The following is a 14,092-nucleotide window of genomic DNA, read 5'->3' as shown; positions in this document are numbered from 1 at the left end:
GCACTGACAATCGTCTGCTGTGCTGTGGGCTTGCTATGTCAGAACAGTTTGTGATTGGGTGAATAGTAACCATAGCAACTTGTTGAATGTGTGTAAGAAGATAGACCAAAGAAAGAATATAAAGAACAAACAGAAAGAATAAGTGGTGTTTTAGTCATCCATTGTTATCTTTATCTTATTTTACGACTGTTGTTATTATCTTTAATATTCATTTTATACAGTATTAGGCGTTTTTATGGGTATGTAATATAAAATATTCATGTCATGTTGGATTAACCGTGGTTTTCAGTTATCCGTGGTCTCCCTCCCCCCTATTACCCCGAATAATTGAGGTTCTACTACATTCGGTTAGTCCGGCCATTTTGTAGTCCGGCCAGTAGTACGGTCCCTAGGTGGCCGAACTAGAGGGAGTCTACTGTATACTGAATTTCAGACAGGGACAAATCTTTAAAGAGAAATTTGTTTTGTAATATTGAGAATTTTATGTTATTTATATAGGAAATAAATCTGACAATTTTAATGCAATATTTTAAAGGAAATCTAGCCAGGTAAATGGAAATTTGCTTAGTCTGCAGGTTTGCTGCGGCTGGGGTATTTCCGTATATAACCAACTTGTAGTGTGCACGTTAAATTAGTTTAAACAATAATAATCTAATGGAACTGATGTTTAATCAAAGCAAGAAAGAAAAATAATAGTTCATTTAATAATAATAATAGACCTTCTGGATAAGGACTGATTGCAGCATTAAATTATTCTTTATTCTTTTTTGTTAAAATGTATTTGTCATGTTTTTTTATTATCACTAAAGTTTATATGTAACCAATTGATTGATTTCAGGGTAGCCTAGATGCTTGCTACTACAGTGAGCCAACGTGTCTAGGCTTGCTTGCTCAAGTTGCACTGCGAGCCTATGTCCAGACATCTCGGAAGAAAGCAGCAGGTAATGTATATTATCTAAGGTAATCCATGACTAAAGAGTCAGCAGGAGTCAATAATTTTGCATTGTTGTTGACCGTCAGATGCCATGCTTAACAGTGGTTGTCCGAGCGCCGATCAGCAAAAACATGTGTTCACGTTGAAGCATATTAATCATGCACCGTAAGCTTGATTACCAAGTACAAAATTTTATATTCTTAATTATATTTTCCCTGTGAATTGCTTTTCAGATTTGTTAAAACTTTTGTGTTAAAGGTTGAAAAAAATCACAGTTTAAGTCGATATCTATATTTATATAGTTTGACAAAATAATAACAATTAAAATTAAAAAGTAGATAACAAATCACATCCGCGGTTTCAATAGCTTTAAAATGAGATATTTTGCAACTTTTTATTTTAATAATAAACAATGCCGTAATATGCTTCCACCATTAACATTAGCGTTACGGGCATAAAATCCAAGATGGCCGGCGGTCCTGCCGACTCTTAATAGTAATAGTCAGTAATGTGAAGTAGTAAAAACAATTTATTCCATGGTCAAGTTTTGTCATTTGTAGCTCTAGTTTGGGCACTGTTGCTTAATTAACAGCCCTGAATGTCTAGGTAACACTATATCACAGGATTGTTGTGAGTGTAGCAGGCTTAACTGAAAGGGAAAGAGTCCAAACTGGCACAAGAAACCCAAACACTATATAGACAAAACATTTGAATACTTATCCGTCACAGACATCATTTTCAACTAAGGCTTGTTCTTCATAACATTTATGTGAGGGGAGAACCAGACAAAACAGTGTGTCAAAACAGATATGAAGTTCTCTCACAGGACAGTTTAAATATATCACAGAAAACTTCTGAGTCTAATTCACCTACACTAAACGTGAATAGCAAAATCAATAGTTACCAGAAATCCAACACAAGAGGTATCGCTGTAAGTAGTGAAAAAACAACTTCTGTATCGCGCAAAAAACTTGTAATATTGGCAGACAGCCATGGTAAAAATTTAAGTTCTCTAATTGAAGAAAGGAGCTCTTTAAATGTTTGCTCATTCGTTAGATCTGGAGCAAAATTTGACCAGGTAATACATGAAGTCAAGGATTTGAGCAAAAGTTTGAGTAAAAAAGACCACCTCCTAGTTATTGCGGGTACAAACAATGTTGAAGCTACAAGTAATAAACGACTCATAGATGATATCCATAAGCTGATCAGTCACACCGATCACACAAACCTCATTTTAGCTACAATTCCTATGCGTCACGACAAACCTATCCTGGACCTTAAAATTAGTAAAGCCAATGCCGATATCGAGAAACTTGTCGTTGATCAAGAGAAATTTAAACTACTACCATTACATGTATTGCCCCGTCATTACTATACCAATCACGGTCTGCACTTCAATAAAAGAGGAAAAATAAACATTGCGAAAAAAATAGCTCTACTTATTCAAAATGACAATGATAAGAAATCCGTGAGGCCTATTTTTACAATGAATGCATGTAAACAATCTATTAATGTGATGGATGCAGATATGAGTCAGGCCATTGACCAACTGAGAGAGGATAGTACCCTAGCTTTTGGCCATTCAATATCAGCGGATTTCAATGATCCCAAGCATATGTCTGCTGGAGTAGCAGTGGTGTTTAGACACAAATTTGGTAGACCACAAATGACAGACTTGGTTGACAACAATTTAACTTGTCAAACACCATCGAATGGAGCCGCAGTCTACAGTCTTGTGACTAAGCCAGCCTACTGGGGGAAGCCAACACCAATTGATTATGACAAGGCATTTGAAGAACTTGCAAAGGATTTCAAAACGAAGAACCTGAAGACCTTAATATGCTCACCTATGGGGTGTATTAGGGATCAAATCCAGCCAGAGCATTTTGCCAAAAATATAATGCAATTTCAAAACTCGACAAAAGCGACCATCTGCATTCTATTAAAAGAAGAAAAATCAAACAGGGTGTTAAGAAGAGGACTCTCACACATGGATCTTTTGAAGCGTCTTGATGAATTGTTCACGGAGCATAATTATAATGCAAGCGCAAGGCTTCATCAAGCATCACAAGAACTCAATCTTGAAGAATCAACATCCACTGACATTGGCACAAGTTTACATCCTTCCGACATCTGCTCTCCTACTCCATCAGTAACATATCCACAAAAAAAAACATTACAATAGGTCCAACAATAGATTTAACTTAGCCATAGAAATTAAGGAGTCATGTATATGTAATAGCTATCATAATTCTAACACAGATACTTCCATGCATAACCTAATCGACCCCTGGCCTGTTTGTAAAAATGATATGTGTAAAAAAGATTTTGTGTGGTTAATGCATTTAAATATTGAAGGAGGGATAATTAATAAAAGAAATGAACTGGAATTAATTTTGGAAAATTCAAACATATCAATTATCTGTTTAAACGAACATTGGCTTAACAATGATAATATTGGCATTTTAAACAGTTTTCCAAACTACACTCTAGCTCATTTTTATTGCAGGGAAGAAGGGACCCATGGGGGTTCTTGTTAAGCTCAAATTTGAAATATAGTGTAAGGCATGATTTGTGTGTTTTTAATGAAGAATCAATCTTTGAAGTTTCATGTATTGAAATTGAAAATTTAAATATTATTGTAGCTTCTGTTTACAGAACACCTCACGTTCCAAACTTTAAATTTTTTCTTTATAAATTAGAGAGCTTATTAAAACTTTTAACAAAGGCCACAAAAACCAAGGACATATATATTACAGGAGATTTTAATGTTGACATTTTACAAGACTGTAGCCAAACTAGACAAAAATCAGACTTTATTTCTTTGTTAAAACAGTATGTATTTAAATGTAATTTCTACCAACCTACCAGAATTACAAATTCATCTAAGTCATGTATTGATAACATCTTAACATCTGAAATGAAATATAAATCTCCAGTTACAATGAATTTGGAGTTGGGCCTCTCGGACCATAGGGCTTTATTTATAAATATTTCAAGTGAAATTAATAAGCCATACAAAGAAAATAGAAATAAAAAATGTAAGAAAAGAATTTTTTCCAAGAAAAATATTGATATATTTTTAAATAGTATACAAGCTACAAAGTGGGAAGTATCTGTTAATAACTGTTTTGAAATCAACTGTTCAAATTTTTTTCAAAAATTCCAAAGTAAATTTGAGGAAGCATTTCCTCTAAAGTTTTATAGTAACCAAAACATAAACAAAAAAAAAACCTTGGGTCACTAAAGGTTAGGGGTGTGCGATGCATCGAAAATGCATCGAAATTTCGATTCGATTCGATTCGATGCATCGAATCGCGATTCGATTCAGTGGTGGTCAAAAAACGATTCGATTCACGAGGGAGTCAGTATCCATATACGAAAAACGCCTGCAGAAAGTCAATGCAATACCCGCAATACAGGAGCGCGTTGCTGTTGCGTTTCCTTTACGAAGGCGTTCTTATTTAATACATTCTTTGCATTAAATATAGCTTTAATTGTTTTATATTTTTTTGTTTTGACATTGCAAATGATTAGAGGTTTTGTTTTTTGTCTTGATGTAAGCAGTGTGTGAAATATTTTACTACTGTGAACCTAGCCAAAACAAGGTAGGTTACTCCAAAATCATTTTAAAAATAAGTCTGAAAAATTGTTACTTAATACTTAACTAGTAAGATCAATGTTATAGACTGATACATTTGGTATTTTTGTTAGGTGTCTGTCGTCCCCGTCCCCGAATTTTTGTTGGGGCAAAAGAAAAAAAAAGAATAATTTATTTCCAAAGAAACACTCTTATATTATTATATCTATTACAGAGGAATTAAAATGTTCAAATGAGAATTAAAAATTAAGTTGGCTCACGACCTTTAAGAATAAAGACACAACAGAGCAATTGCCGCACTGCCACTAGCCAGAGCCAGGTCTAGTCGTCTACTGATAAGAGTAACAAGACAAAAGCCGTGACGCAACACTAACAGTGCAAAGAAAACAAAGTCAAAAGAATAGAAAGACTATTTATCCAGACATACTAGTATAATCATTTATTGTTCATTCAATACATAATTAAAAATATATTTTAGTATTTTACATAATATTATAAACAAAAGAAATATCTGATATAGTGAACAGATCTGTATCTTGGTTAAATAGGGTTAAAAAAATATATTTCTAAGATCCAATACAATATTTACAACTCACAAATTACATTGAATTAATTTCTTTGAAAATAATCTCTAACAGTTTTGTGTTTTTGAATAAAGAAATATATTTCTTTGTCTCTACTTCCTTGTTTCATCACTTGCATTTTGTCAGCAATTGAAGCAACTGGGTAGCAACCGGGTGGTGTAAGAGGGGAGGGGGAGGGTCTATGACCTTGAATTCACACATCGTTGCCCGGGCCTGGCTGGTGAGACTGATTCATTGTTTTTGTTGACATACTACTACCCTTCCTTAAGAGAAAAAGGCCCTGCTGTTCCAAAAACATTGAGGGTAGTTTAAAAACATTGACCTGTGTTGCCAAGGGCACTAGAAGATAGCATTCAACTTTCTTGTCTCTTGATTTAATATTATTTTAATCTTCTATATATTATTTAAGAGTTACTTTTCGGGTACCTAATTAGTTGTGATATTGTTTAGCTTCATTTTATGGATTTTTAATTCTTTTCATTCATTAGCTATCAAAATCAGTTGTTTTAGGATTTTAATCTCTTGCAGTAGGTCTATACTACTGTATGACATGATATGCATTTTTTAGTCCTTATTAATTATACCATAAACAATGTTTGTATGTTATTTACTGTTTTTGAGTTTTATAGGAAATTAGTTTACACAATATCTTTTCTTCAATGAGTTCTCCACTTGACATGTTGCTTCTAGCCTATTACTATTTTAGGCCCTATAAAAATAATGCCTATGTAAAGCTGTAGGCCTACTGATGCCAATAATAATTCTTTATTTATGATGATGTAACAAATAATGTAAGTGTGAGGTTATTATACTAAGGAGGTTAGGAGGCAGGGAATGAATGATACATGTTGCATGGTGGAAACATATTATTTTTATTTTCTTCTTGCTTGCAGTCCTGAAGCCGGTCCACAGGCCCTAAACTTGTGATATGTAAATTTATTTCTTAATGGTCTTTTTATATTAAGTTCCATTCAAATTTGTTGTAAAAAAAAAAAAAAAAAAAAAAAAAAATTAGCTACCGGTACCTATTTAGTTATTTAATCAGTTATTAAAATGAGAATGAATGTCTTGATAAAAAAAATATTTTCTTCTTTCTTGCAGTTGAGCCAATTCCAAGTAAAAATTATGAAATAGGCAAGTAAAGCAGCTCACTGGTATTTCCAGCAGTTATTCTAATACATATGATTGAAAATAAATATTTTTTCACCTAAAATTCATATGTAAGTATGAATAGGCCTAATACCACATCAAAAAAAATTTGTATTACACAAATGTGATAAATTTTAATTATTGTTAATCCACTCAATTGACAATTATGAATAGAAAAATACCGTATTGCTTCGAATCGAGTTGCATCGAATCGAATCGAAAATCTTTTGAATCGAATCGTTGCTTCGAATCGAAAATTTTTTGCTGCTTCGCACACCCCTACTAAAGGTATTAAAATATCTAGTGTAAGAAAAAGAGAGTTAAGCAGATTGGCTAAAGAGTCAAATAATATTGACTTCATTAACTATGTTAAAGAGTACAGAAAGATTTTTAGACAAGTGTGTAATAAATCTAAGAAATCATGTAACGCTAGTTTTATAAAAGACTCAGAACATAAAAGTAAGGCTGCTTGGGCTATTATCAAAGCTGAATTGGGTTTGGGAAAGAATCAGTCTACTTTTCCCAATATAAAGGTGGCTGATAAATCTCTTACAAATGCAAAGGAAATTGCTGAATATTTTAACAACAAATTTATAAACATAACAAACCAAATTGGATTGTCCTCTTCTGAAAGTGAGGCGGTACAACTAACAATAAAGGCAATGGATGAAAGACAGACCCCTAAATTTGACTTTCAATTTATTGACGTGAAGGATGTTATTAAAATTATTAAATCTTTCAAAAATAAGAAATCGTCAGGGTGGGACGAAATACCACTAAATTTGGTCAAAAATGCTTCTAAATTCATTGCAGAACCACTCTCTATAATTATAAATCAATCATTCCTCAATAGTACTTTTCCTGAACACTTAAAATATGCTGAACTAAAACCTCTTTTCAAAAATGGAGAGAGACAAAATCCAGACAATTATCGTCCAGTCTCACTTTTACCGACATTCTCTAAAGTTTTTGAAAAATGTGCTTCTTACCAAATATCTTCTTTTATGGAAACCCACAATATTTTGTCTAACAAACCGTTTGGGTTTAGAAAGGGTCGAAGCACCATGAGAGCGCTCTCAGACTTTGTTGAGGAGGTGTCATGGGCCTTGGATGAGTCGCATAGCACAATGGGGGTGTTTTGTGACTTATCCAAGGCGTTTGACTGTGTCAATCATGATATCCTCATTAAAAAACTAGAGTCTTATCCCTTTTCTGGAAATTCAGTGTCATGGTTGAAATCTTACTTAAATAATCGCTATCAGAGAACAGTCATTTGTAAAGATAATTTAAAAGTAAAGTCAGAATGGCAAAAAATTAAAATAGGTGTGCCTCAAGGTTCGATTTTGGGGCCTCTTCTATTTCTTATATATATCAATGATCTTCCAAAAAATGTTTCAAATAATCTAATTCTGTATGCAGATGATACTACTGCAGTAGTTAAAACAAAAAACAATGAGGGATTAAAACATAAAATTGAAGAAAGCCTAACCGAATTGGGGAAGTGGTTTGAGATCAATGGATTGAAAATGAATGAAGAGAAAACCAAATTTGTAAGATTTTGTACACCTCAATCAATGGCACTCACTGATCAATCTCAACCAACTGATGATAATGTAAAATTTTTAGGGCTATATATTGATAAACACTTGACCTGGAGTAAGTGCATTCAGTCGGTAATTGGAAAATTAAATTCAGCCTGTTTTCAAATGTTATGCTTAAGAAATTCTATAGACCTGAAAACTTCTGTCATGCTCTATTATGCTTACTTTTATTCAATAGTACAGTATGGAATTGAATTTTGGGGGTTCGCCTCTGAAATTGAAAAAGTTTTTAAAATTCAAAAAAAGTTTATAAGAATTATGACTTTTTTACCATGGAAATCTTCGTGCAAAACAGTTTTTAAAGAATTGAATATTATGACTATTCCAAATTTGATTATTTACAAAACATTGTTAGCGGTGCATTCAAATTTTGATGACTACATTAGCGAAAACTTTGACCACATATATAACACTAGATTTAAAAATAATTTCCAATATCCGAGACACCGACTGAAGCTTGTAGAAAAAACACCTAAATACATGGGAAAAAAACTTTTTAATAAACTACCCTCAACTCTAAAAAATGTAATTAATAACAAATCTTTTAAAAGCAGCCTTGCTGATTTTCTGATTAGCAAAACGTATTACAGTGTTAATGATTACCTCAATGAAACTAACCAATCAATATGACTCTATTTTGTATGACATAGAAACTATTTTTTTTTCTGTCATCGTTTAACAAATTTTGCCAACTTGTTTACAAACATTTTTATGCATAAGACATTGTTGTACATTAGGTTAAGTTAGTAATAATCTTGACAATGTCATCTGTTTTTTAGCTGTGCTATGATTTAAAACGTTGATGTGACAATAAAGAAAAAAAAAAAAAAAAACAGTGAGATTTCTCAAATTACTAACAGGCAACAATAGTACTTAACGTTGGCTATAAGCTAAGAAAGCTCATCTTATGAAGCCTTATTATGTAAACCTTGACTAATGGGCCAAAGATGATTTGTCTGCACCATCGCAGGATATAAATATTATGATTTACAATCACAGGAGCTAATGATTGCAGATGATTAAAATCTTTCTGCAATAGCAAGAAATGATCACAATAGTGCCACGATCACAAATTATATAGTCATGATGACATTATTAAGAATACACACTACTCCAAACTAATCATTCTTAACACTGTTTTTCTTTTGGCAACCATACAAAACGTGCAATAAAACACTACAGAGTTTCAATTAGTGTGTAATGAAAAATAACAACTAATTTTTATTGTTTTTTTTTTTTTTATGTAATGGATCATGTCATAAATTTTGTATCAGTTACTAGTGATATTCAGCCTGTGATGGGTTTTTAGTTTTACCTGTACAATGTAATCTTGACACCGACAATTATCTGGATTGGTTTTTAGGTTTGCCGCTGATAGTGTCTGCACCGCTACATGGATCCCCGGGACATTGTATAGTCCTAGGTGTCCCACCTGTAGCTGAAGCTGTACCTCGCAAGTAAGTGTAGAACAATTTACTTGCAAAAAACAAAAATTTGATATTCCTTTAATGATCAACTAAATGCGAGGGGCGTTTTTGCATATAGCTCCATAGTTGTGTGTACGCTGCAACAAGGCAACTTGATGCTTACTACCATCATTGGTGAACAGAATGTCGCCATTTGCAGCTCTTTAGCTGACGTGTACGCTTTGCTATGTTTTACAATGATTTGTTTAATGATTGAATCTTCGCATGCAAGATAAGGTAAGTGATACGTTTTTTGAGGAGCCTCGTTGCGGCGTAGATACAGACTAGAAAACTATATACGCACAAACGGCCCTTACTTAAAAAACGACCCTCGTATATTAAGTTTAACATTTTTGTTAAATAAAGTCACAATCTGATGGTTTAAATGTTGCTGCAAAATTATGGATGTTGAAGTCTTCCTGTCCCTTTTCAGAGTAATAATAAATTAACCATTCGTACCTTCAGAGTAAAGGATCTTTTGATGGTGAATTTCAACTGAAGCTTTTGAACCTATTTTAAATTCACCGCAATAGCTTTGTAAAGAAAGTTGTGAGGGTGAAATACTTTTAATGTTGAATGTTGAGATATCCGTACAAATTAGCATTATTTAATGAGCTATGTTTTGTAACAAATTCTGAATACTAACATTAAAAGTTTTTAACAAAACTGTTACTTTCATCGTTTTACTGGTTTATTGATGATTTAAAATAACATCAACTGACACTGCTCGATATAAATACACCAGACCTTAAACCATCTATTAAGTGGTAAAAAGTTAGAGCACAAAAATATTATTATATAATGGCTAGAGGGCATATTTTACTAGCCAATTTCCCATATAGGGAATAAGCTATTTTAACCTTAAAGTAGCACTAACTTGTAAAATGTAATTCAAGAACTTATTTATGCAATGTAATTAAATAATTAAATTAAATATTTATTTATTTACTTAATTAAATATTTTCACCAACACTGCTGTATACATTTTCTAGAAAAACTACTGTTTCTACATCACTAGTGTAATAATAATTATTATCACAAAGGTTACAGGGCACATCAAGTGTAAAGACCCATTTCATTTAATGTTTACACAACCAGAAGGATCAATATAACAAAATACTTTTCTATTAGAAATTCACAAATACAGTAATGGAAGATTTAGTTAAATTGTAGTAACATTGTTTAACGTTTATCCTTACTTCAATTTTTTTTAATTTTAAATCATACATATTTTTGCAGTTTTTTTGGAAAGGCGTTTGAGCAAGCTGCAGAGAAAACAAACTCGCAAGTTGAATTGGAATACTTTGATAGTTCTGGTAAGTTCAATTAAATATATGTAGTGGGGAAAACATATATGTTGCATCAATACCTTCATGCTTGCTTATTATTTTAAAAAGCCACACAAAGAAAAACGTTTTTCTTTTTACATAAATGATTCTATAACTTGTAAAGAAAAATTAAAAGTTTTGACTCATATATTTAAATATTGTATTTAAATATATTTACTCCTTGCAATGCTCTCAAAAGTGAATTCTTTACAAATCTTGGTTGCCCCTGGGTTGGAAGAACTTGGAAAGTAATAATATAAGACAGAGCTTGTGGCAGTGGAAGCTTGGTGTTAAAAATATTTTGAGTGGGCCCTGTAAAATAAAATTATCCCCAGAAGTCCTTATGGGACGTTCCTGGTACTGTTTGAGGTTCTTCCAGACTGAAATACCTTCAATATGAAGCTTAATAAATAACCTTAAACTACACTGAATTTAATCTGCTCACTACCACACTAGTGTTTAGTGTTGCACTTAAAAGGTGAATCTTTTGTAGTGGCCTATGGTTTGCTGGATTCTACCCTTATTATTTTGTTATACCAAACTTCTATTGAATAACTATTTTTGCTTATGACGAATTGCCAAGGTTATTGAGAACTAAAAAAGTGAGTAACGATTTGATTTATTCAACAATATTATTATGAAATAATACACTTCGTTTTTTGTTGTGACAACTACTTATCAAAATATTAGTGATTGTCTTTGGTCTACAAGGTTAAGTGATAGTGAATTATGAATTAGAGTGCAACAATCAATTTAAGCTTTACGTTTCAAGATGATGAGTGGACCTATTAAAAGGGAAGTTTTGGTGCGGTTACACACTGATCTCGAATATGTCAACAGAGGCGTGATATTTAAAAAAATATTTTGAGATGACCAGTACCAAGCAAATCCTGTTCGTTGGCCAACGAATTAAAAAAAAAAAACTAAGGTCGGGTCTCGTAGTCCAACTGATTAAACAAGGTTCTGTTTAATCGCAGTAGTATGTACTAGGATGTTACTTATTATTTTATAGCTAAGAAGGTAATTTGGCGGTTCATCTATTCACAAACTCTCACAACCTCCATTAACACCTCCGTATCTAGTCGAACCAGCTACCTGCTCCCACTTTTAATACTATTTAATTTCCCCCAAATAAAATGATGACTGTGGCACTCTTAAATAACCTTTGATTGAATATCTCAGCAAAATTGAACAAAGACTGTAGTGAATTTGTGAAAGTGTGATAATTTACAATTTACATACAATATAACTACAAAACCCTATAAAATCTCATTAATCCTATACGATTTGAGAATCACCGTATACTAAACAATGCAGATTGATTCATGAGAAATGGATATTAAAAATACTGATGAAAGCTAGAACCTGAGAACATGTGCTACTATTACAGGAAATGACAATCTAAAACAAGAAAATTTAACACATGTGCGAATCACTGAATTCTAATATTTAACAATAAATAACACAAATTACTTACAAATTTCGGACGTTTACAAAAACACAGACATAAATACAGGGATGGGGATGGGGAACTGTAACTAGACGGTTTTCCGAAAAACGCGATCGATTTGGTTTCGAAAGACGAACGTGAAATTTTCAATGGCGGTTCGTGCTGGTCGGTTTAAAGCAAACTTTTACACTTGTTTCGCAAAAACTGATTTTATTTTCCACTCGCGTTGCAATTATATCCCTTCGGGATACAGGCTAAATGATTTGAAGAAAATGAAAGATTTACCCGACCAACACCGCGAAATGAATTTAATTTACACGATACGAACTTTTTTCCGACTAGTCACAAGGAAGGCAAGGAATGAACTCCCACGACTGTGTCTCCGTGGCTAGGCCCCTGCCCCTTCCACTCGTGTGGTTGCATTGTGGGTACCTATGGTCTTTCTATTTGCTGATCAGCTGACTATTTTTTGCGTCTGCTACATTAATTCGTTGTATTATACGACAAATCGGTACAAACTTATTATTGTTATTTAGTTTTAAGCACAATTTTAAATTAATTATTAAAGAAGTAAAATAAATTATATTTGATCAAACATTTTCTAATGCATATTCTAATTCTAATAAAGTAGGTCTAATATAAGAAGACTGATAGATTATCCTAGAAAAAGGTTGGAAAATAGATAACATTCAAATACCATAATTAATTGTTATTAGTGCTATTCTATGATTTTTTGTGGCGAAGTATACTCTAATAAAGGGAGTAACATATAGCACGAGGGCCTGGGTTTTTAGGATTTTTTTTAGGATAGCAGGCTTACCTTAATGGAAAAGAGTCGCTATATACACAAAACATTATGCTGTTTTCAACCAAGGAAGAGAGAGTTTTCTACATGTCCAAAGTGGTCACATATATTTCAGTTTGAACATGTAGAAAACAGAGTAGGGACCAAGCTGAGTGGTTCGGTTTTCGTTTTCAGCCTCTAGGCTTAAAACTCTACGTTTTAGTTCATTTAGTGATTCATCTATCTCACTTTCCATCATAGAAATGTTGTTTTTCAATTTACTATTTTAAAACTTTAATTGGCTATATTCTTCTTGTAGCCGGTGGGGATTGGGTGATGATGGATTATAGGGTTTAATGATGAAGTGTAACGGGGGGGGGGGGTCAGGTTAGTGGTATGATACGGTGTGGGATATCGGTGGGAATTCGGGGAATCAGGAGGGAATAAACAGGGTAATGCTAATAGGGTACGAATACCTGTGTCTGGGCCAAACTTAGTATAAGCATGCTGAATCTGCTACCAATTTAATGAGGAAGATTGCTGGGGACCAAAGGGACGGAGACCTTTTACCCAGATCAGAACACTTGCCTAGCCAGCTTTGATTTACACTAATTCAACTAACTATTTAACTGTAGACCTATCCTTCCAACTATGAACTGAACATGGATAATTTTTTACTAGTATTGCTGAGTGAATGGAATAATATTTAATTGAATACTGAATGTGAAATAGGTATGAATTTGATAGATAAATATTAAGTTACATTCTGGGAACATGTGATTGAGTTTTCAGGTTTTAGAAGTTGTAATTTCCTACATTTCAATGGTCGGGTGAGCCAGAAGGGCTCCCCGCTTGTTTCCTGACTTAGCCCAACATTAATTCTACTTAATTCTTACATATTAAACTAAAGTCACTTATCCATAACATCAAAGAGTAGGCCAGGAGTTTTTCGGGGTCTTTTCAGTGTGAAGGTTCGTTCAGCAAGAGAACCAGGGAGGAGAGGGGTCGACGTAGGTGGGAAGTTGGGGGGAGACATTGATGCAATCGCGGCAGGCTACGAGTTGGCCATGCAGCCCGGCTTCGCGAAATACACACACTATAAAAAATAGCGTGTCGCTATGCGTCACATTCTGTTACATCCAGAATATTTTCAGGTACATCCCCCAGTTCTTCAGGATTAAAGTCCTTTATAACC

General features: G+C 33.3%; 1 protein-coding gene across 1 annotated transcript in view; it reads left to right on the top strand.

The window, feature by feature from the left end:
• The window catches only part of LOC129000960 (cell division control protein 45 homolog), a 50,560-nt gene that overhangs the window by 33,844 nt on the left and 2,624 nt on the right, over positions 1-14,092 (top strand). The window contains exons 12-14 of the mRNA XM_054428058.1: positions 839-941; positions 9,233-9,326; positions 10,575-10,651. Coding sequence (XP_054284033.1) covers positions 839-941; positions 9,233-9,326; positions 10,575-10,651 — 274 coding nt within the window. The remainder of the gene's footprint in view (positions 1-838; positions 942-9,232; positions 9,327-10,574; positions 10,652-14,092) is intronic.

Source organism: Macrosteles quadrilineatus, unplaced genomic scaffold (assembly GCF_028750875.1).
Source record: "Macrosteles quadrilineatus isolate MER2022 unplaced genomic scaffold, UCM_ALF_1.0 Scaffold_8__2_contigs__length_117827958, whole genome shotgun sequence".
NCBI classification, from domain to species: domain Eukaryota; kingdom Metazoa; phylum Arthropoda; class Insecta; order Hemiptera; family Cicadellidae; genus Macrosteles; species Macrosteles quadrilineatus.
Note: the sequence above shows the minus strand (reverse complement) of the source record. Positions and strands in the feature narration are given on the sequence as shown.